This window comes from Copidosoma floridanum, unplaced genomic scaffold, assembly GCF_036245765.1.
Source record: "Copidosoma floridanum isolate Cflo_tuat_1 unplaced genomic scaffold, Cflo_Japanese_pri ptg000029l, whole genome shotgun sequence".
In the NCBI taxonomy this organism is placed as follows: Eukaryota; Metazoa; Arthropoda; class Insecta; order Hymenoptera; family Encyrtidae; genus Copidosoma; species Copidosoma floridanum.
The window spans coordinates 2556930-2580821 of NW_028321906.1; the positions used below are offsets into that span (position 1 = coordinate 2556930).

At 39.8% G+C, this 23892-nt stretch overlaps 1 protein-coding gene across 1 annotated transcript in view; it reads left to right on the forward strand.

Moving 5' to 3' along the window:
* Window positions 1-23892, forward strand: part of LOC106644186 (protein trachealess) — a 363163-nt gene that overhangs the window by 326892 nt on the left and 12379 nt on the right. Inside the window, exons 6-9 of the mRNA XM_089596061.1 lie at window positions 59-297; window positions 18132-18208; window positions 18361-18450; window positions 22940-23132. Coding sequence (XP_089452187.1) covers window positions 59-297; window positions 18132-18208; window positions 18361-18450; window positions 22940-23132 — 599 coding nt within the window. The remainder of the gene's footprint in view (window positions 1-58; window positions 298-18131; window positions 18209-18360; window positions 18451-22939; window positions 23133-23892) is intronic.

A 23892-nucleotide genomic window follows, 5' to 3' on the forward strand; every position in this document is an offset into this window, starting at 1 on the left:
ATTCGTGCAGCAACCAAAAACACCAAATCTTATCTTTTTTTCGTGTTTTATTTTGCAGTGTTCTCGAGCTGCGAAAAGAAAAGAGCAGGGACGCAGCGAGGTCACGACGGGGCAAGGAGAACTTTGAGTTCTACGAGCTGGCAAAGATGCTACCCCTGCCCCCAGCCATAACATCCCAGTTGGACAAGGCTTCGATCATAAGGCTCACGATATCGTATCTCAAATTACGGGACTTCTCAGGTCACGGCGATCCTCCGTGGGGTCGCGACTTACCACCACCCAACAAATCCGTCAAAGGTGAGTTAACATCTGAAATAATCCATCTTCAATTCTAGCCTAGATCCTTGTGGTGTTTGTACACCAGAATACCATTAGACTCAAAGTATAGTACCATAGTTTTTAAAATTCAATACATTTCATAAAATATGATTATGACGTCGGTAGTGGAGAGTCATATCAAAAGTACATTCCATCCCTGTAAACATGAGGTATACCTACAGTAGAACCAATCGTCCTTATGAATCCACTGCGAGAGCGAGGGATGGGGAAAACAACAAAGGCACGAGACAAGACGTCACATTTCTTCCCTCAAGTAATCCCCTCTCAAACACATCCATCGAGCCCAGACCCGAATCCAACCTACGGCTAACTAAATCAAGCTAGAACAACATGTACGTACGTAATGCAGAAGCGAAGGGAAGGAAAAAAAGGACTCTGTCGCTAAAAAAATGCGCACTCACGTGGACGGATGGAATCAACGCGAGGGGCGGTGCAGAGCGACGGAGCAAGGAGGCGATTGTCTCCCAACTGTCTGTCAGTCCGAAACTTGTGCCGCACATGCTCGTCAACTCGAGTGCGAGCAAACCAAATTATTCTGTAAATGGCAAATGTATACGTATACGCGTCGCGTGTATCGACGCGAGGAGCTAGGAGGTTTGGGTTCCGACTGTACGTCACGCTAATAACTTACCATTCGGGAATTTTTCTCGCATGTGCGCAGTACGAGGTATCGAATTCTCTTTACTCTTCATCCAGCTCTCTTTTATCTCTGTGAACAATCTACCTTCCAAAGACTCGTTTTGGTGCTTCCCTCTTTCTAAAATGTAATATACGCGATTGACGCAAATTCAAATCACGGACGTCAATATAATTTTTCCAAGTAGTTTAATCGTGATTACCCGAATGGTAAAAATTATGCGCTTCATCGTTTTATTGCACGGTTAACGTGTCATTGACACGATGAAGGATGACAGCAGTAGTTTGTTTCTGCAAATATTCCTTTCGCTAATCCATAGACGCTTGAAGCAGTTTTTGTGATGTAGCAAGAGTTTTTAATCAAGTATAGATACAATCATAATAATATATGCATGTAGTAATATTAATTCACCTTTTCTTCCACTTCTGATGTTGCAATAAGTCAGACCTCTAGCTAGTGTATGGCAGGGACGAATCACCGCATGGTAATTCTCATTTGTTCGTCTGTCGTAAGCGCGAACGTAAGCCAGTAACTAAACAGAGGTAATGTATTTTATTGCGCACAGTAGCCAAGGCTCGACGAAACTTAGACGACGTGGCTTTAATCGACGATGCGGCTGGAATTTTTACCTTTGACGTTGGAGTTGAGGCTGGAAATAAGTGACGGCGCGATTACGAAAGACTGTGGGGACGTACGCTAGAGCTATTTTTTTGATTAGCTAATGTGTGCTACGAATTTGAAAATCAGTAAAAAAAAAGTAGATACATGAGTATAAATAACTCCCTAACAAAGGATACACCTGTTGGATCAAGTTCGGCCATATCTTAGGGATCTGTTGTTACGGAAACGTTGACCTTGAAAAGACCTGTAAATAAAAATATATATTTTGTTAGTTGATGTTTAAATGCTATTTATAAAATAAAAATTTTGAAAAAGTTTAACCAGCACTTTGCCATTGGCTTCTTAAAGATATCAATACCAGCTCTAACAATTAAAGAGGTTCTCCTTACTTTGATACTAATGTGATCTTCATTAATTAATGTTCATAAGAAGATAAATGTTTCTATGTAGTAGAAAGTATTTCTAAAGTCACTTTATTTTACGTCACAATCCTCTAAATATTCATGAAAATCTACTTGAAACTTACATTTCATTACTTGATAGTTATAAAATTACTTGTTCATTTAACTATTCTGCTGGAGCAGTAGACAAATTAAATTATGAGCACGTGTTATGCCGTAATATTTTATTATAATTACGAACAGTCAGTGTCACAGGCACATTCAAAAGACCTTCAAGTGAAGCTTAAATAAATTTCCTTCAACTCATCAATGACAGCTATCTAATCAAAGGGTTCGATTGCAAAAAAAAAATCTTTGTCAACTCGTTCCACTCAAACTTCATTCAAAAATCACAGCCAAAATTACTTTTGTTTCCAGTTACAGCTCATCTATTTGAATGCAGCAAATTAGCAAGGAAATTGAAAAACTATAGTCTTTTAACTGTGATCTCATTTATTTTTTATTTAAATTTTACATGGCTTTTGGACTTTGAAGATTTAACATCGTCACAAGAAATAACCAGTTCATAACTGAATTCTGCCAATTAAATACATTTCCTTAGCTTGAAAGTCTCTTAGGATTACTTAAAAGGAATGTTATTTCAGTAAAGTATCCCTAGTTGATTGTACGGATCCGTGTTGATACATTTTACAATTTGATTTTAAGGTGATCTCCGAAATTGAAAGAAAATGTAGTTTTAGCATTTTAATGCAAAATTAAGTTTATTTAGCCCACGATTTGTTGTTTATCATTGATCTGTCAGTCAAACAAGTTCTCTAGACGAGTTGACAAGTATTTGAACTTTCAAAGATGTTTCATTGCTATGTTAATTTGAAGACCAACACAACACTTCTGATTTATTTGTAATTTCTAAGTTCCCAATGTCTTACTTCCCCCGTATAAAACCCACCCTGCTACAAATGGTAACGCACCCAATCGAGAACTCCGTCGAAAAAAAACTCTGAAATTCCATCGCAAGGAACACCGATCGTTCAACTACAGACACGATTCCGTAAAGTCACGAGTGCAGAGCGAAAAAACGAGCAGCGTCAAGTTTACACGCGCGTGAAAAAAAAGTCGAAGAAGTGGCCGTAGCAACGGCACGCAGTCCCGACCCTGGCGTGCTCCTGACGTGTTCATCGCGCGCAACAGCGATCGGATATCGCGTACACGAAAAGACATCGGCCGCTATAGACGCGCGGGTACGCCGTTTCGCATCTGCTGCTGAAGCCGCGCTGATGGATCAGACTCTCTCGCTGTAATGTGTATGGTGTACGGTAACAATGAAGTCCTTACCGGAGTAGCCGTATACTTTTCATCCGAGCTAGAGATCGAGCGGCTCGTCGGTCCAGCGTGACTGCGATAAGCCTCGGGAATTGCTCGATCGAGCGTGATCTTGCTCGAACGGGTGAATATACTGCACGGGAAGGGCGAAAATTTACGCGGTCCCGAGCTGTAAACAAGCTGCGTAAGCGCGGACGTGGAGATATTTACGCCGACAGCAAGAGAGAGAATTGCGCGGAGATCGGCAGCGATACATAGTAATGGAAAATTGTCGCCAATCATCGAAGGATACGATCTCTCGTGGAGAACGGACTTTCGACTTGACTGGGCGCTCTTATTCATTCTCTCTCCTCCTCTTGTATTTTCGTGGTTCATTTGACGAAAGTAGGGGCAGTGCCGTTGCCGGACACACAATGGACCCCGAAGTCGATCGACCGGAAGGCTTTGGCGTTGCTTCGGGTGTTACAACTATGTAGGGGCTGTACGCGTGTCTGTGTGGGGTGGAATTCTTGAAATTTCAGCAGGTCAGGTTCACGTGATTAATGGATTCTTCACGCTGATTTGGCATGTTTACGGATTATTGGACCAATGCCGAAACGATCGATTTGAAAAACTGGCTCTGTAAGGCGAATAGATTGCACGTAATGTTTATCAAAAATTGTCTATTCGTAATGGTAGACGCAATTTCAAAGTGACACATTATTTATGTTTTGGTACTTCTGGTTTCAATACTATACCTGTACACAAATGACATCTTTAGTTTTATTTTAATAGGTAAATAAAATACTTACTGTTGTGTCAATTGGAATTGGTATTAGTCTATTTACTAAAAAAATCTGAATAGAAACTTAGATTAAAACAAGCAAAGCGTTGATAAAGTTGTAATTCATTATATTAGGCAACCAAAAAGGCTCATATAGTCTTTTTTCAAATACAAATAGACCAACGCCAAGAAAACTTATATCTAATTACGACCCGAAAAGTAGGAGTTGAAACAATTACTAAAGTTGACTAAATCCTGTTCTTTATTCATGATATAAGAAAAGAAATGAAACAAAATAACAAACTTACGAGCTAATCACACGTGAATTCACGTACACACCCGTACAAAACCGAAATGTCAAATCTGGCACGCGTCAGCTTCCCTTGGTCTGTAAACCGCAAAACCCACCGCAACATGGAAATTCGCGACAATCAAAGAGGTCTCCCTCTCACCCTCTGGGTTAATATTTACCGAGAGAAGAGCAAACGAGACAGAGATCGGGATAGGCTCGTCTCGGTCTCGTGTGCGTACATCTGCCTCTACCCACATGTAAATCTAATCACGGCCACCCCAACATGCCTCGCGCCACCGCACCACTACTGCGCAACTTGGTCGTCCCTTCGTCTCTCTCCCTCGCCCTCTCCCCCTCCTCTCGTAGTCTGTAACTAAACTAACGCAATCGAGTTAGACGCTCGCTCGCTCGTTCTTGGCTCACACGTGTGCACATACGTACGTATACGTTGATTGTTGTGCGGGTCGGAGCTTCTCGTCAAAGTAAATCCAGCCAACTTCTTCCTCTTCTTTTGGTCTTTACCTACGCCAGCTGATGAAAAAAAATGAGGAAGGACTTGTACCTACCCCTCAGCTTACCATACATATTCTTCCTCCGCTCTGTTCTTTCATTTTGAAAATAAGAATCATTACGTCCTGAACAATTGGGTCTTCGCATTTTTCTGCTACGCTATTGTTATTTAACAATTATTTCTCACAAGAATATATGTTTTTGGCTCTCATGTGTTATTTTAAGGAACAACAGTTGAAAAAACTCTGCTTTTTTCAGTCCGTGACTTAAAAGTATGCACTTGTAGGAGAATACTCTTTCAAAGCAAATAATCCTGACTATCTAAAAATTGCACTAACGTCTCCATACATCTTGTATAGCGAAAGCGTACGACAACAGAAAGTAGTTGCTAAGGTGGATGTCCCGTTACTCGCTCACTTACACAGACGGAACGTCACAATATTCACTCACTTTTTCTCTTTTGTAAGCCTTCATTATATTTTTAATTGGATATACAAGTACATTTTTATTGAAAAATTAATCTTTTAGTGTCTGAATAACTACCCGTTTTATCTATGTTTTGAAAATTAATATGGGATATATCAGCCAAATGATCGACAATTGGGATATCACCGAGTACTGGGACATCGATCTTAAATCCGGTGTATAATGTAATTGCACTCATGGATCAGAAATTGAGTCAAATGTTTCGAAATAAATACTTTTGGGGCAAACCTTGGAATTAGACACGTTGGTGGAAACTCAATCAGGTAGCATTTTCTAGTTTTTATATCACCTAAATTGAGAAACCTCTTACGACTTTGATAAATGAAAAGAGTCTAGGTGTAGTACGTAGAATGAATAAGCTCCAACCTGTGGCCTAAGGGCAGCTTCATCAAATAGCCACAACGAAAGATGACTAAACATCCATACATCACCACCCCAACAGGTCAAACCGTTCCGTCAATCTTGGGTATCCCGAAAAATCAAAACGTGAACTACAATACACAGAGCTCATCGCTTCATGGGAGTATAAAGAGAGCAAACTTGAAAACTTTTTCTTCGGGGACGACGATCTCCCACTGATCTCCGACAAGCAGACTGGGGAGTATAGCGAGACAACCAACTCAGGGGGAAAGGAGCCAGAGTTTAACCAGAGTTTAAACCAGTGTTTAAACTTAGTTGGCTAGTTAACGGCAGCACGAGGGTAGGAGGTTGAAGCAGATCGCGGGGCAAGGCAGTGGTCCTCATTCGCAGGGGTCTTTGGCCTATTATGCTCACAAACACTATACTTGAGGAATTTTCTGCCTGACTGGCGTTTCCGGTTGTCGTTGTCCGACGTCATGGACGATGGAGAAACAAGAGCTGCAGCTATTGTGCAATACCTCCAAAGGAAAGATAAAGGAGAAAGAGCGACGGATTTGCGAGCCACTGGCTGGGTGGACTCCGCACCCTCGGTGAGCCATGCCTAATGAAATACAAGTAGAGAAAGAGAGCTAGCTCGGGGGGAGAAGCTCACAGTGGATTAGAGCCCGAGAGGGATGCTACACCTGACTAATTAAGTAGCGCCTAATTAGATCATCGTCACCAATACCACGATCGTGACTATCTTCTTTTCCCTCTGGCCCCCACGCCATGTCACAATCAACGCCTCGTTAGCGTCTTTCTGTTTGCCCGATGCAAATAGTACGCCAGTCTCGGGTTTTCAACGGGATGCTCTCTCTCTTCCAAGGAATTTATAATCAGCGGATGTTACATTCTTCGGCTGAATATCAAATATGATTAAGAACGCAAGCTCAACCAGATCCACCTAATGCTCATTGAATTTAGATAGAGTCGAGCTTGGAAATGCCCTGTTGCGCTGTTGACTGACAGTTCAAGGGCAGAATTTCGTATGATTGACGTGAGATTTTTTATGATCCGTTTTGTAATCATGTCAGGTGATACAAGTGATTCTTGCTATAAGATAATTCAGATAAAAAGGTGGGCAGGGACTAATGTTTTTGTTTGAATGTATAAAAAAGTTTGGCTGACGTTTATGTTGATACATCTTAATGTGGTAGGTTTTTTTATGCGTGATTATTCTTTTGTTTGATAAAAAACGCGATTTATACCTAGTGATGTAGGAAATGTGAAAATAGTGTGTATTCCACTTGGCATCCCAGTGTAGATCAGTCACTTGAATATTCAATCGTATGAGAAATCTTTTAGAATCAAGTCCTCGGATTCAATGGAAGACAAAGTCTACCTATGTACATAATGAAATATCGAAATGACAGACATATCAATCAACTTCAGCTAGTGACAATAAGGGCCTAATTGCATCTTCGGAAAGAGGATCGCCAAAGCGGGAGCGCGAAGGGGATAGAAAGGGTGCAGTGGTGCGTTGTAAAATCAGTAGGGTTTAGTACCGAGTGTGTAATATATGTAAGGGGTGACGATGAAAGCGTGTTTCTTTTTCGGAGCGGACGCTGAAGTACCGCTTTATTGGCCCATCAATGGAAACCAGTGTAAAGTCACCCCACCGACCCCGTCCATCGCCTCAAGCTGCACATCGATAATTCACTTTTTACGGTTTATTTTATGGTTTTTTATGGCATCGACGATGGCTAGGAGCGTTTCATATTGGTTGTCGCCAAAAGTAGCCATGGATCTGTGTAGCTTTATTGAGCTTCAGTATTTGATATATTTTAATTTCATGAACTCATTATGAAAAATTAGTAGATTCCTGGATTAGGCAGATACAACGTAACAGTGAATTTTTCTATGAATTTTCTATGATGAGCCACAGAATATGAAAAGAGTTGGTTAATATTTGCATTAATGTTAGTACAAATACTTTTGTAAGCATTATTCAAAAGCAAGACTCGTTTTTTTATGCAGCATTATTAGAAATAATATCGACATAAGTTGATTTAACAACAAGGCAATCATCTAGAGTACATATATCTCTAATTAGTCATACGCAGATTTTTATGTCAATAAACTATAGAGTAGGACTTTTTCATAGAAAACGAATGGCTTATAATATGTGAGGGACTTGAATAGAAAGTCTCTGTATGTTACTATGAAAACCAATCGACCCAAAATTTTTAATACCATAAAAATGTGTATTTTTTACCCATAAATATGTTTACATAAAATATATGGTAACAATAAGTTTATAAAAAGAGAAATTTAATTATATTTGCAGTAGTCTTATGAAGTTCTTTACTTGATAACAAAAGATTACAATTGTTCAAAATTAAACTAACGTTTGAAGACACAAGGTAATTAAAGAATAGATAAGAGATACTTCTTGAAGGATAAGATTCAGTAAACCAATTGTACATTAGTTTCTTACTGTCAATCTCAATAGTTGTATCTTAAAAATGGATGCCTTCACTAAATTATGCTTCAAGCTATACTTGGTAAAGTGATATTTATTATTTAGGATTTCCAGAACAGTACTGGACTCTTCATAAGTAATTAGAGTAAAATACTTGAGAACAAACTGTATTGTCCAACGATATTTTAATGTTCATTAATTATGATAATCACAACTACAATGTTGGAAATGATTGTAGCTTGTGTACGAAAGTTTGTTAATGCTTAGGACAAAAAGCTGTATGCACGTTGCTTAGATGCATGCACACAGTCCAGTTAGTGTTTAGTGAAGTGCCCAAGAGTGTCCAGAATAGTATTTTTTTTATCTCAGGCAAGTAACTATTTAAATTTTTTACTTGGTGTAATGAAAAACGATTTATGATAACTAGGCTGTATCAATCGATGGATCCTCTTGGTTAATTTTCTTGGTTTCTTCACTTTGTATTTATTGATTCCTACTTTGCATGAAAACGCATATAATCAGAAAAGCCGAACTCTAATATTTATTTCACGATAATTTAAAGTTGAATTCTTAAACTGATGTGTATAAAACTCTGATCTCGCTCTTTTGACAGAGTTGAGTTGACGTTGAGCTGATGATGGAATTGGTCCGACTGTGCAATCCACCCAATAAATCTCTCAAGCAAACCATGTCCGAATCGATATTTCACCAAAGCACAACTCGTCTATCTCTTGATGCGTTATCTACCAAGAAGTAAAAAAAAAAAAAAAAAATAGATCCATGTGAATACACCAGAAGAAGAGTCAAGACAGCGTTAAATTTGCTAGACTCGCTGGATGATCCACGTGACTAGCCGTAGAAAAAGCTGGGTAGGTGAGAGAGAAGGACGAAAGCAGGGAGAGAGGGAATGGGAGAAGCGTATGGCTTTATGGCAGCGAGCGATTAATCTTCATACGGGGTCGCGCGGCCGTCGTATTAGGCTCGGCAGTTGGATCTTTCCCCCCGGGGGAGCTCGATATAACGCGTTTTCCTGGGAGAGGAGGGAAAATAAGGAACAAATTTTCTTCCTCTCGATTTCTCAACCTTCACCTGTTCTTCCGACGTGTGCGCTCACCCTCCCACACCCCAAGGGACTGTTATTAATAAAAGCAATCGATTACGATAACGAGATAACTACCGAGAGCTCGATAAATCGATTATGTGCTGCTCACGGAAGAACGAAACTGCACGGTGTACTCACGTGTGGATGATTGGGCTAATATTTCAAGGTGTCGTTAAAACGTTTTGTCTCAGAGCGAACTATTGATATGGATCGATAAATACTTTTCTTCGGGCTGTTGTTGCAACGTTTGTACTTTTGAAGGGATGACGCATTGTGTTAAATCAATTTTCCAGTTGATTGTGTTAGTTCAGGGAAAATTATAGTTACTTTGAACAATCAATGATTCCCAGCTTCGAGAGTACAGCAATTTTTCTCATTGGTACACTGAGAGAGAAGAATAATAAAAATTACCATTCCGCGCAGTAAATCGAATGCAAATTAAAAAAAAAAAAAAGGGAAAAGTTGTTATTTTTAATAGTAAAAACTATCGTTTTTTTAACTAAAATTACGATTCGAAAAGTAAAAATTATGGTTGGAACTGTAAAAATTTCGACACGGGAAAGTAAAATTCACTAACCGATTCTTTTAAGGTTTATTGTTCCATCATAGTGATTTTTTACTGTTCTAACCATGATTTTTACTATTTAAACTATAATTTTTACTGTTAAAACAAAATTTTTACTGTTGAAAATAATAATTTATTCCTTTTTCGACATCTTACATCCAATTTACTAAGCGGACTAGTATCTGTTGCTGGGATTTTTCTGCAATTTTGATTATTAGTGAAGCTCAACTGTATGAGAAACAATATTCAAAAAACGGCCAACTCAGCAAGATATCGTGTAAAAAAGCTAGAGAGTTGGATGGCCAAGTTATCCCTTAAACAATGGCTCACGATATGGAGTAACAACCACTAAACTTTTCATGACAAATGCAGCATCCTGGTGCTGTCTCATCCAAGAGCAAACCACATAAAACACGACCCCAACGACCGTGGCGAGAAAAAGTGATTTTTTACTAGCCGTTTGCTCGAGCTGAAAAACGCCCGAATCCTCAACAATGCACGCGTACGATCACACAGCGCCCATAAACACACCGTGTACGAACGTCCGAAAAGGGAGGAAGGAGCATGGGAGATAAAAGTATATTTCATCTCGCAGAAAATTGCCGGGAGGCAGCTTGGCGACGGTAATCGGTGGCAACCGGCTATCGCGTGCCCCAGCAGAGCCCCGCGGCCATCGTAGCAGTGCGATGGTGTTGCTGCTGCTTAGCTCACGGTGCAGAGACACAAAAAATTCAGCTATTTTTCATTAAATCAGTCGGAGAGACAGGCAATGGCAGGGGGGGATGGGGCGATATTACATTATACTCCTCGTGCCCCACCCGACTCCTCCCCTTTTTCTACCCAGTTTTTTTCCTTCCGAGCTGCGGCGTGTGTATCTTGTGGTGTACTGTCGGAGTAATGTCCATATACGCAGTGACAAAACGGGGAAAAAAGATTGAATCAAGATTTCCGGGGCTATTCTTCGTTTGATTCGCATCTCTCTTTCTATCAATTTAATATCTGTAATATCAATGATTTTTTTTCCATACTAATCCTCGATACATTTCGCAGTTGAAGCAATGACGCTAATTTTTGATGAGAAAATGTTGAAAACGTTCCGATCAAATGTCGCAAATCCACTGTTCCAAACTTTCCAACGAAAACCATAGATGGACGACTTGGGTGTGAACGAATTATCCTTGCTAGCGATGAGGGTCCACGTGATATTTCATCGAAACATCAAAAGGCCTAATGGTCACCGTAATAGACCAACATTATGCACATTGCTCCCAACGCGCACCAGCTTCACCAATGAGCAACTGGCATTGTAACGATCTCGGCCAGTGCATTGTAGCGACACCTCATCACCTCTCCATCCATACATCACACCTACGGAGCCCCCACGTCTTGTCCCATAACAAATACCTTAAACGCCGGCGACGACGACTGTACGACATATTTATTCAGTGCAGGCCATAAAGCTCGCAATATTCGATAGATCCGTCCTCTGTCCCGATTAAGCGAGCCATATGTTTGCCGGGAAGGAATCCCCATTCCACGCCTCTCTCAACACCGTTACACGCATACCCCGAGCCCATAATGTAATGTCTTCATTCTCATGCGAGCCGGCGACGTTAATGACACACCCCGTGACACGCGTTTATTATTATGATCGTCCTCGTTGGGTATACACGCGCCCTTCCTTGCCCCATGATACGGCGTGTATATACATAAATACGTGGAAGCCCCCGCGGACGCTTAGGCTCCTAATATTCCTAATATTCCCCTGCAGAGAGGAAAGTTCGAATGGGGGAAATGGTTGGTGGCAGCTAGTAATGTCGTAAATTGACACCGAGATGATGAAGCGTCGGGACGAGATGTCTTTCTCTGTTGCTTCTTCCAGCTTGGATCTTTTGTATATGGCAGACGCGTGCGGGACTGACTTTTGGGTTCGGGTATGCCACTGTGTATATACCGTACTGCTCTCTCACGTGTTTTTATTGTCAAGGTTTAGAAGATCATTTCTTAATCCATTCGTTTGGTTTTTTGTTTTGGCTCAGGTTATATTAATAATTGTACGACAGCACTGACATACTTGTGCATTTTTTTACCACTGATAGCAGGTCTAAGATTGCCCTGCTGTATACATTACTGTAAAACAGTAATTTATGTGCACTGTCACTTCTAAGGAGGTTCTTGCTAATTGATTTCTGAGAGGCGTGATGGAAATCACTCATTACTATTATCCCTTTTCAGATGTTGACTTGAGTGATTATGTTAGTTGATTACATTCCTAGTAGACGTGCTTTTGTGTCTGATTAGGGCCGAGTCATTATTTAGTCACTTATTTCTTATTGCACACATAAACGTTGATTATTTCTTATGTTTTAATATTATTGTGATTTTACCCTCGATTGGAAACTGACCTTGAGTATTTACAACTCGATAAACTGCTATGTAACGACTTTCGTTTGTTATGCGCTCATTTTACTATTCTTATGACACATTATCATGTAGAACCTGGCTAAGTAGACTAAGTCATTTAGTAACCCAGATAACAAACCCACGTAAGTTTTTACTTCTACAGTATTTTTTCCAAACGGCTCTTATACTGATGTGGTTCGATGTGAGAGAACTAGGTCAATGACTATTCCATCAACTGATAAACAATAACCATTCGACGGTATCTCAATGCCCCTGTCAAAATGAAGACGTATTAGTGTACAGTCCCAAAATACAACAAACATAGCGGTATCCCAACCGTCCCCGATATTGACAGAACAAAGAGCTACATGTTTGTTACTTGTCATAAGGCTTCGTCTACCTCGGCTTAATAAGTTAAATAATTTGATTTTGTCGTATGAAAAGGATGACTAGAAAAATATCATTAAATACCTATTCCAATTAATCGTTTATCATAAAAGGACATAATTGTTTAACCATAATGCGATAACGGCCTTAAAATTGTAGGAAATGTCCCCAACTTTTTGTGGTGAAAAATAAGTTTTGTATTTTTACAACGTTCAGCTGCATGTAACTAATGTACCAGTTTGTTGTCAAACAGTATAAACAAGTCACTAAGCAAACATACAGTAGTTTTACTATTAATTAAAAGTATAAAATTTTATTATTAAAAATAAAAATCATAATAAAATAGCTAAGTCACTCACCTTAAACGTTGTGATCCATATTGTAGGATGACATTGTTTCTCTATTTACATTTGAAGAGCTGCTTAAGTAATCTAGAAAATGTGTTATATAGATAAGAAAAAACAATTGTTGATATTTAAAGAATATTGTCATAAGTACTTCAAACTATCACTTTATAGTTTTTAGAGCAGCGTTTTACAATGTCTTTGAAGTTTTATATACCATAAGAATTGCTTACATAACTGAATTAACTCTTACGTCTATAAGAAAAAAAACTTTAGTGATCCAAAATAAATAGAAACTTATTGTAAGCGGTAAGGGCCTTAGATACTATGTTATGCACCAAAACATTATTTATTTTTCAATAGTTTTCAAAAATTTGATAGTCGTATCAAACTGACGTATTTTTTAAGCTCAACTTCAATCTTATTGGTCTTTGTTTGCTTAGATTATTATAATAATTATTCTGATAATTTCATTATGATAATGCTACATCTGTGCAATAGTTTTGTTAGCCTACGATCATAAAAGTGACGGAGAAAATTTGTTTGTACATCTCCGACCACTAATTTTTTAATCGCATTTTATATTTGCCAAAGTCAGAGCATGCTTTTGCTGAAATTAAAAGAGAACAGATATTCAGATAAACTGGTTTCTTCAAAGTCCTTACATACTTTTTATTGATCAGATCTTAGTTGATACTTATGTGAAACACCTCTTCACTTTCCGAAAGGTCATGAGAATAGATCACCATATTCATCTTGTTTGGTATTAATTATAAGAGTTCAATTAAGAAAACTACTGTGACTCCCTACACTTTTCTTCATGAATTTGGTATGCGTAGACTCAACGAAAGTATCAAGTGCATGTAGCTTTTTGACAATAAAAATCTCATGCATAATAATCAGATTGTGTAAGTGAGTCTTTAACTACAAGTCATTTTTCTAAAACAAGTCCATCGTAGCAAAAGAAGCTCACTTGACGTTCAGTATCAAAAAGACATGAGCGCAAAATTCCTCCCAGAACAATCGGTAACACACTCGCCAAGATTCATCCACGATTATCACAACTCAAAGGCGTAATTCCAGGGGTAATAGTGGTAATAATAATTTATGATAACTGCAGCCTCCAGTCCGCAGTATCAAGAGTACAGTGCCAGTAGAGCTAGCAGTGGCCCCCCACCAGTATTTATTGATTTTCACGCTCGATGTATAAGTCTGCAGGTCTCAGATGGCTGGTACGCTGCTGCAGCGCTCCCACCCTCACGCCCATAGGTATGTAGAAGGTACACAGGCGAAGGAGAAAAGAAATAAGCCAAGGCACACATCGAATGGCCGTTTTTCTATCTTCTCAAAATAAATACCTTTGAGTTACGAGGACAGACAAGAAGGGCAAGGAGTGCCCTCGTGATGGGTGTGGGTGGATACAAAACACACCAAACGTATTTATGAAAATATTGTGATAACTTTTTTTTTCCCCGCCTACTGGAGACTCGCGCTGAAAGAAGCTGCAGTGCGGAAGATTTATAGGGCGACGGGAAAAGGGTGAGGTGAGGGCAAGGAAAAGCTTGACCGGCGCTCGACACAATGGCCCCACCACCCGGGGGCTCTGCTCGCCCAGACTCCGCACACCGCCTCGAGCCTTTTTTCCCCCTTTTTCTCTTTCGCACCCGGTCGGTGGGTGATATTACTGCGAGGCGGTGTTTTTTTTTCTCACACTCGAGCTTCTTGAGCCTTGCTAATTTACCGGGTCGAGGAAAAGGGCTCTGATAATTAGACTCCTCTGGTCGAGGGTTCGGGTGATGCTCCAACTTTGCCGATAACTTTTTCTTTTCTCGCGCCCAAGAGTACGTTGCCGTACATCATCGTACTATAAATTTTACACTTGATCCAATGAGAAAACTATTCCGTCAATGAACTCGGTTTTCCATGGATGTGGAGTACTGATTTTCCTCAACGATCTATTATTTCGCCAATCATCTCATCCACATCCCCTAGTGATATCCAGCACACATGGAACACGGAAGAGTCGAGGAGAAAACTCATTTCTTATAATCTCGTTAGCCAAAAGAAGTATGCTAAGAACAGGAGCTTACCAATACTGTATGCCTTTCTTTCTCTTTTTCCGGCCACATACACCTACGCACATGGGAGGGTTGCAAAAGCATTCAATAAGAAAGACCAGCAGTCGATAGCCCAATACGGAATGGAACTTGGATTAAAGGGACGGGGATGATTTCGAGCCCCCAACCGTGGGCGCCCGAACCCTTTTTTTCTCGCAGCTGAGAACCTGCATGTATATATACACGAAATACCCAGATAGAGGAGCCCCTCGTTCGGCAAACAGTCCACGCGCCCACGTATACACTCGTGCACGCGTACGTGTGTTTTTCCCGCTCCTTAGCGGAGGTAATAATAATTCCGCCCTCCCAGAGAGCCGATACCAAGATCCCCCTGATGAGAGACTTAGGAAAAGGACTCGATCAAACTCGTCCGCGTTGCTGTAACCGTGTACTGCTGTCGACGAGTTCCTAATCTAGGTGCGCGTAGAGAGCTGGGCTGAATTTCCCCCACGCGCTTTTCTCTCGCGTTTATGGTTCTCCTGTCTCACTTGTTACCCGGGGTAGTTGACGTTGGTGTGGACGAGGGGTCAGTTTAGATAGTTCTGCAGGCGATATGGGTATTTGGTTGTATTGACCGCTGGGCTAATCCCAACGGACTTTGTGTTTACGCACTTGACCGGCCGAGCCTTTGTTCGTCCTGGACGCGTGGGAGTACAGTCCTACTCGTCAGTATTGGGTGTTTTCTCGTTTTTCCTTTCCATAGGTTTTCCCATCCGTAGACATTCGAGAGAATCGTTATTTCTAAAAAAGTTGGATCAGTTTGAGGGTTGTCAATTACTTTTGGTGAATCCTATATTACAAAAGTAGTGGGATCCCCCATAAACCTTTGCCAACCTTGGATATTTTTTCATCAATACTGTTGCAGCTTATAAGAAGTATTGTTTCATTCAAACAAATGATTTTGCAACATTAGTTTTAGCATACCCAAGCTCAGAAAAGGGTTTTGGTGGATCTCACACCTTTTTCAGAATAGAATGTGAATACTTTGGAATGTGATTCGTATAAGAGTAAAAACTGTATTCATTTCTTTGGCTTTCTTTAATTGATAGTGCATCAATTATTTCTATGACTTATTAAGAAACAATTTGACTAAATACAAACAATGTTCGATCCTTTGGAGTATATTTAACTTGGATGAACGAGTGAAAAACTTTAACGCCTAATCTCCTCTAACTGTGTACTTAGAATCATATGAATATAATGCGCCTATAATATTGTGCCTATTAATGATATGGTGATTTTATAACAAAGTACATATGTAAATGTTCTAATGAGTGACTATCTTCAGATATTGAAAACGTTAGTTGGTCGGGGGTAATGCAGCATTTTTTGTTTATGTATACATCGTATATAAGTGATTTTACGAGGCCATACTTGTCCAAGTTTTTTGTACAAATCTTGACTAATATTAAAAATATCGAATGGTCGTAAAATACACATTGTATAGCATATGTTTGGTATTTCTCAAGTAAAAGTATTGTAAATAGTTTGTATATCAACTCGATGAAGTTTTTCTCAAAAAAAATTTGTATATTAATTGTATACTAATTATATATAACTTACATACATTTCTTAAACAATACTGAATATGTTATTAAAGACTAAAAACTTATAGATATCTCATTTTTTTATAGTTACAAGGGTAATACATAACTTATAAACTGTGCGTCATGTTTTGCAGCTAATAATACATTGTTTTTTAAAAAAAAGAAAAACTTCAACATATGTTGCCGTCCTTTTGATGCTGAATTTATTAAATTTTTTTTTCCTTGAAATCATTTTTTTCAGTTTTTATTGGTTAAAAAGTATTTATAGTCCTTAAGACAAATTTTTTCTTTTTTTTTATATTTTCTAAGGAAATGACGGGAAATAACGTGAATATAGCAAGTCACTTTCACTGGCACAACATTGTGAGACAAATGAATTCCTTAGTGTTTATTTACAAAACTTTAGTGAAGTAACTACACTAATATACTTGCGAGTAATTACACTTATTTAGTTATTTATAAATGAAAACCATAATATTGCACCTATAATATTTTATTTGGCTTCATAGAATAGTTATTCTTTTTTTTGGACAATGACACATTTCTGAGGCTTAAACTTTTTTCTCAATGAATATTATACCATAAATTATAATATTTTTCATTTTAGTACTATGACTGACGCAGAAAAATTCTACAACTTCTATTTCTTTTCCTTCAAAAATTTCATTCGTTGGTTTTCCCAAAATTATGTGTCTGAAAAAATATGTATGTTTTTCAAACAATGAAAACGAAAAAAAAAATGAAGGTTAAAAAAATTCAATAAATTTAGTATCCAAATTACGGCAACTTATGTTCAAGTTTTCTTCGTTTGAAAAATAATGTATTGTCAGCTGTAAAACATGACGCATAACTTATAAGTTACGTATTATTCTGGGAACTATAAAAAAATGAATTATCCATAAACTTTTTATGCTTGCTGATGTTTGCAGTATTGTTTCAAAAACGTCTATACGTTATACACAATTTATATACAATTAATATACAATTAGTATACAAACAATATAGAATCATTTTTGGGGGAAGACTTGATCCAGTTTGTATAAAAGCTGTATGTATACAATACTTTTACTTAAAAATTTGTTCATTGATTGAGAAAATTTAAAAGACCAACGTAGACGTACGAATAGTGTAAGCATACTCTTTTGCGACTTATACCTGCATGTGTCATGACGCACTACTTGACTACAATTGAAGAAGAACAGGAATAACTCTTCCAACTTTTACTATCCTTTATGAGTTAAAATCATCTCGAAGAAGAAGACAGCTTCATGAGGTTTCGGTGGTAAAAGTAGCCAATATGGAGGAATACATTCTTATCGAGCCAGGGCTACTTTTTTACTAAAAATGAAAAATTATCTTTACGGCACAAAATATCGCTGCCTTTAGGATAAAAGAACATGTATCTTATTGTAACCCACTTTTTACAAAATTTCGTTATCGTCCTATTAAACGACGATCAATACTTTGTTGCAGGTGCAAATCGAGTCAGGTCACCAGCATCGCTCGCGCTGGACATGTTCGAGCAACACCAAGGCACCCACATACTGCAGGTAAGAGAGACGCAGACCTGCATTGAATTAGTATTCTCCCGTTACATGTCACTTTTATGTAAATAAACAGTTATCTTCAAACTTTAGTTTTGCAAATTAAAAAACTAATGTATACTAATTGTGAAACCTTGTTTTTTTCTTGTGAATTCTAGTCGCTTGACGGCTTCGCGATGGCTGTTGCGGCTGACGGACGATTCCTGTACATTTCCGAGACGGTATCCATTTACCTCGGTCTCTCGCAGGTGAGAATTTCTTTGATTCGACTTACCGTACCATTGCAATACTCGAAACGTAAGAAACTAAGGTAACTCCATTTGGAAAAAAAGGTACTCCAAAAAGCACGTAACACATCATTATCGGTTCTGCTAGCTTAAGCTACTCGAACCGGCAATTTGAGTAATAGGAAAAAAAAAACTTAGGGCCAGAGAAGACGAAAATCGCGAGACGACAGAAAAGTAGGGAAATGTTAGTGCTGAGGAAGCACACAGTAGAAAGAGTAGAGTAAAAAAAAGGGCTCAAACGAAACAGAAAAAAAAAAAAAGACAGGGAAAACGAGTACTCTTGGTACAACGCAAAGATGGACACACGCGTGAAATCGTCAGTAAAAGGTGGCTAGGAGAGAAATAGAAACTATAGTCTTCCTCTTTTCTCTGTTGGTTGGCGAGGAGTAGCCGTAGGTATGGGGACAGAAGGAGGAAGAAGTCTCGGGCTATAGGTGATGAGAAGCACCAGGAGCATCGGGTGTAGGCGATGGTAGAAGGAGAAGGAGGAGGTCAAGGGAGGAGAGGCTCGCTGCTGGCGGCCATACTGGCAGAACGAGAGAGAGAGAGAGAGAGAGAGAGAGAGGGCGAGCCGGTAAAAGCTGGGAGGAAGGGCGGGTATAGAAAGGGAGGTATGGCGGAGGGGTGAGACAGAGGTGGAGGAGGTGGAGGGCGAGTCCAGGGGGTGGATGAGGTAGTGGGTGGGTGCACTCCACGATGCCGCTCACGTAGTCTCTGCACGGCGGCGTGTTCGCCATTCCTAATGCCCCGTCGCTACTGCCAAGAACGGAGGTGGACTCACCAGTGTGGGTAACACAGAAGAGGGAAATAGAAATACGCGCACGTGTGTGGGTATACGTACACATGACGGGAGGGAAGGAGAAGTAGGAAAACGGTACCAGAGAGGGAGAGAGAGAGAGGAGCTGCTGGGAGTCGCGGCAGGGCAATCAATAGGGTGTTTCGGGAAATCCAGAAACTGCTTCCACGGTGCCCGAGCACGCGAACATGGCTGCATGTGCTCTGCTCTTCCGATTTCCAGGGGCGCACCTTTGATTTTCCTACTCGTGGAGTGGAGAAATGCAAAATTTCAATTCCTTCGAAGAATGGCTGGAGGGGCCGGAGTCGATTGGTTAATTGCTCGGGGGACCTTTTTAGCAACATGACTATTGTTTTGAGCCATCGGGGCTTCTCTTTTTTCATGTAGTGTTCTAATCTTGCATCAAGTGGCTTACTAACAAAGCATCACAGGATTTAAATTGTTTCCACTCCTGTGTCGACTCCCACAGAAAAAAATCCCAGTACTTGATCAAACTCGTTACTCAAGTAGTCAAATCCTCCGATTGCTCGTGTAAAATCCGACTTGGTAATGAAAAAACAAGAGTTACGATCACCGATTGGTATAAAGTATTCGAGTCGCGAGCCTAAGCACGAGAAGATGGACGCGCCATCGAGACGGGCTCCTGTATTGTGGATGCCATCCCACCGGATCCACGCAAGTAGCCGACGGAGTCCCACGGCAAGATCTACGAATCGCCTCATTGTTTTCTAGTGTTTTTTTTTTTTTTAGAAACCTTTCACTTGGTTTTTCTTGGTGCTTGCTGTCATTTGGGATAGCTACGTAGAGCGCACGTGATTTTCGTCACGTGTGACTACGTATGAGTAAATTAACTTGCACACGGCAAAAGAAAGTTTACGGTGGGCCATCAAGAAACTAAATTAAGTTAACTCTGAATGAAGACTTGGAGACTCTAGAATTTTCGAGTCTTATTGTACCTCATTGTGCGTCCATATCTCATCGACAAAATTGTAAAATTGTCATTGGTTTATTTTCGCAAAAGACGAGGGGTATCAAGGATTCAACGACCAGACGATATAAGACGAAAAAAAAAAATCTATAGCGCACCGCAGCCCATTTACCGTGGGTTATCTTTATATCCAATGGATCATTAACCAAGCACTTCCGTTCGCTCAAAGTGACTAGTTTTTTTCCACACCCCATGAAAGATCCCGCCACGTTCAAGGGGCTTTCAGCGGGTGCATAAAAAGAAGAGCCATTCCTTGGATCCTTGTAGTACCTCATAACTGATTAAAGAGCGTTACAAGCCAGCAGCTTACCCTCACTCGAGTACGTATAGACTCTTGCCTGCGCGGAACTCGCGAGCCACTGCATCCGTCGGATGGTAGAAACGAGGTGCGTATATACGGCGCATAAAAACTCTTTACTACTCCAAAACCATAATCGACGCTCCACCTCGATAGCCCAGAAGTGCTAATAGATTCGACGATAATCTTACAAAAGTGGGTGAAACGACGGTCACTCAAAGTAGGGGATCCCATGAAAAGTAAAAAAAAAACCATCCGACGGAACTGCGCCGGTCCGACGGCCGCGTGGACACGGATTTTGCGGCCATTGTGTAATGACACCGGCCGACACGTTTTCGCGCGATAAGTCGACCCCGATTCTCTTTGTCGCACGTCAACAGGCCTCTTCGCGATGCATGGCGTCCATCGGGACAACTCGTGTCCGTGTGCGTGTATCAAAAGTCGTTGGGTAAGATTTTTTTTTTTTTCAATCGCTCTACGAGCTAGTATGCTTACGTGAGTGTGCGCCACGTGAATTGAGAAACAATGAGCATCGTTTTTATGGCCGCATCGCTGTGAAATTTGCATCCGAAAGAGACCTCGACGAGAAATCGTACGGGGGAATCCCGCCGATCGAACCGAAGAGACTCGATTTCAATACCAGACACCTTTTTTCTCCAACGCGATGGCAGAGCTAACGGAGCAAGCAAGAGAAATCATATTATATTGTGCGCGTCGTGAGTACGCTGTCTAATGCCTGCGTGGCCGATCGAATCAATCCATCCCAAAGCGGCTAGCCTCGATTTTTATTAGCTCCGACTACGCCCCGTCCTCCTTATGTATTCTTGGCGCGTGGGCGTTCGCTTCTAGGAATCTATCCTACGTACGTGGGTGTGTGTAACGTGTACGTGGGTTTGTGAGGTCATACGATTCGTCGAGAGATGCTTTGCGTGTACAACTGAACGCTTGATTGTGTGTGGGACTAAGACCATCAGCGAGGATGTGTCCCTCACCTGCGATAGGGATAATCGAGTGGAGCCTCGAAAACGAGTGCACGTTTTTCGAGTAAACGATTTTTTACACGTTGGTCTTTTGGTGTCACATAATCGTACCTGTATACGGATGCTATCAACATTCACAAAACATCTTTGAATCTCTGAGGTAGTGAACAAAGTTTTATGTTTAACGAATTTTTTTACAAATACTTTAATTTCAAGGGTTATTTTAGTTCTTTTGTTTACCATTATTGGCCAATTTCATGTATAAGATTGCATATTTTACACTTACCGCATGGCACAAAAAGTTATAGTCTATAGTACGCCACAATGTGCCACTTCTATTTTTTCCTTTGAGGGCGCAAAGTAAGGTCATATTGTGTCTGGTTAATGGTTCATTGAATAAAAGAGTTTAACTGTATAGGTAGTTCGGTACTTTGGTATGAAAGTAAAATACTTATCAAAGAAAATCAGCCTGAAACAAACGGTTTTTTTGTTTTTTTAATCGACGACGATCCGAACGAAATCATGAAATACTCTCACACTTAATTCACTGAAGATAAGTAAGTGCCACTATAGGACCTCAAACTTCAATATTGTACCATAAAAATTTAGATTTTTGTAAATGAACAACTTTGTCCCATCTACAGAAGTTGGTATTTGTCTGAGTACATCTCTCTATTTCAATGATATGATACATAAAAGGGAAAATTTTAAATACGCTAGTACTAAGAAACAATTCCATTGCTATTCTAACACAGGTATAAGGTTTGACGAAAAAAAAACTTTAGTATTGGGGAGTACCTGACCAGTAGAAAAAAAGAAGGGAGGAGAAGCGAGTAAGCTACTAATTTTTCAGACGTATATTTATCCATTGCAATATAATGATCCAAGATGTTTATTGACGAGTCTGAAGTTTCGAGCGCCCGCCCAGAGCGATTAAGGACTAAAAAATTGTATGGACCATTAATATAACTGCAAAAGAAGTAACAAACGTGACAAAATTATTTTATTGCTTTTGAGCTGGAAAGACGAGACCAAACGTCATTTTAGTCGTTTAATTTTTTTTTTAGTTTGTCAAAAATACTCTGGGCAAGTGTCCGAAACTTCAGACGTGTTTATTGACGGTACAAGTTTAGGACCTGGACAATACTTGATTTTTTTTCCTCCATACGTTCTTAACTCGACATCTGTGATCAGATTTTAATATACTTTGATTGCTCGACATTGTGCTTTATTAATCATTGAAACGTTATCGCAACGAATTCTAATGTAGTACGCAGAAAAAGCTTTTCTTACATCAAGTATGGGCTACGCGCATAAAGTATCAACTATACACGATGGTATTGATGTATACGATGTATAAAAAAATTTCGAAATTTCTGTGACTCCAGGTCGAAATGACGGGCTCAAGCGTATTCGACTACGTTCACCAGCACGACCATGCAGAAGTTGCGGATCAGCTTGGCCTCGGCTTGGCAAGCTCGTCCTCGTCGTCGGGGCCACACTCGTCGAGTTCGGGTCTAGCATCACCGAGCAGTGGCGCCTCCGAGGATCACGGGTCGTCGTCGACTGCCAATCCAGACGGTATTTCATTACCTTACTTTTTCTAGTAACATATAGTATAATAATTAAACGAAACGATGACAAACGCAGGCTTGTCTTGGGCCTTTTCAAGCTATTTTTGATGTATTTATGGACAAAGGAATGTTCGATGCAAACTGTAGAGGGGTGCTTTAAAGTTTTTTAGGGATTTGAAAAAATACATTTCTTATTTACTAAGTAGGCTTAGAAATTTTTACGATTTTTTTTATTGCAAATTTTGTGCCTCGTGTCACACATTTAATTATAAGCGGATAAATTGTAAGGTGTACGTAGACAAGCAACGATACTTTTTTGGTAGACAACCCAAGTAGAAATGAAACCTGAGGTCCCTAATACTCCATTTAAAATATCGTAAATGTTAGATCAAATGAGGTCTCGCTTGGACGTTGGTGAAATATTTTTAATCAAAATGTTATCAATAACTGGGTTTATTAATAATAATTAAAAACTGTTGCTTTGTTTCACAATTCATTTTTCACTCTAAATGAGGCTGATAGCTGTTTCGGCAGTTACGCCATTGTCAAAAGTTCCACATTATACTGAACGGAGTGCGAAACTTGTTAGTTTTCAAATACGCTGTCAGTATTTTTAGCCTACCTCAATAATTGTTAGGGGCTTTCTCAATGCTTGATATAGTTCTGATCCAATTTTATCGCAAGCGTATACCGGTATTATCATGCTAAATGAACAGTATGTTTTGGAGCCCCACATGTAGTATATGTTTGTAAAAATTCTTATTGAG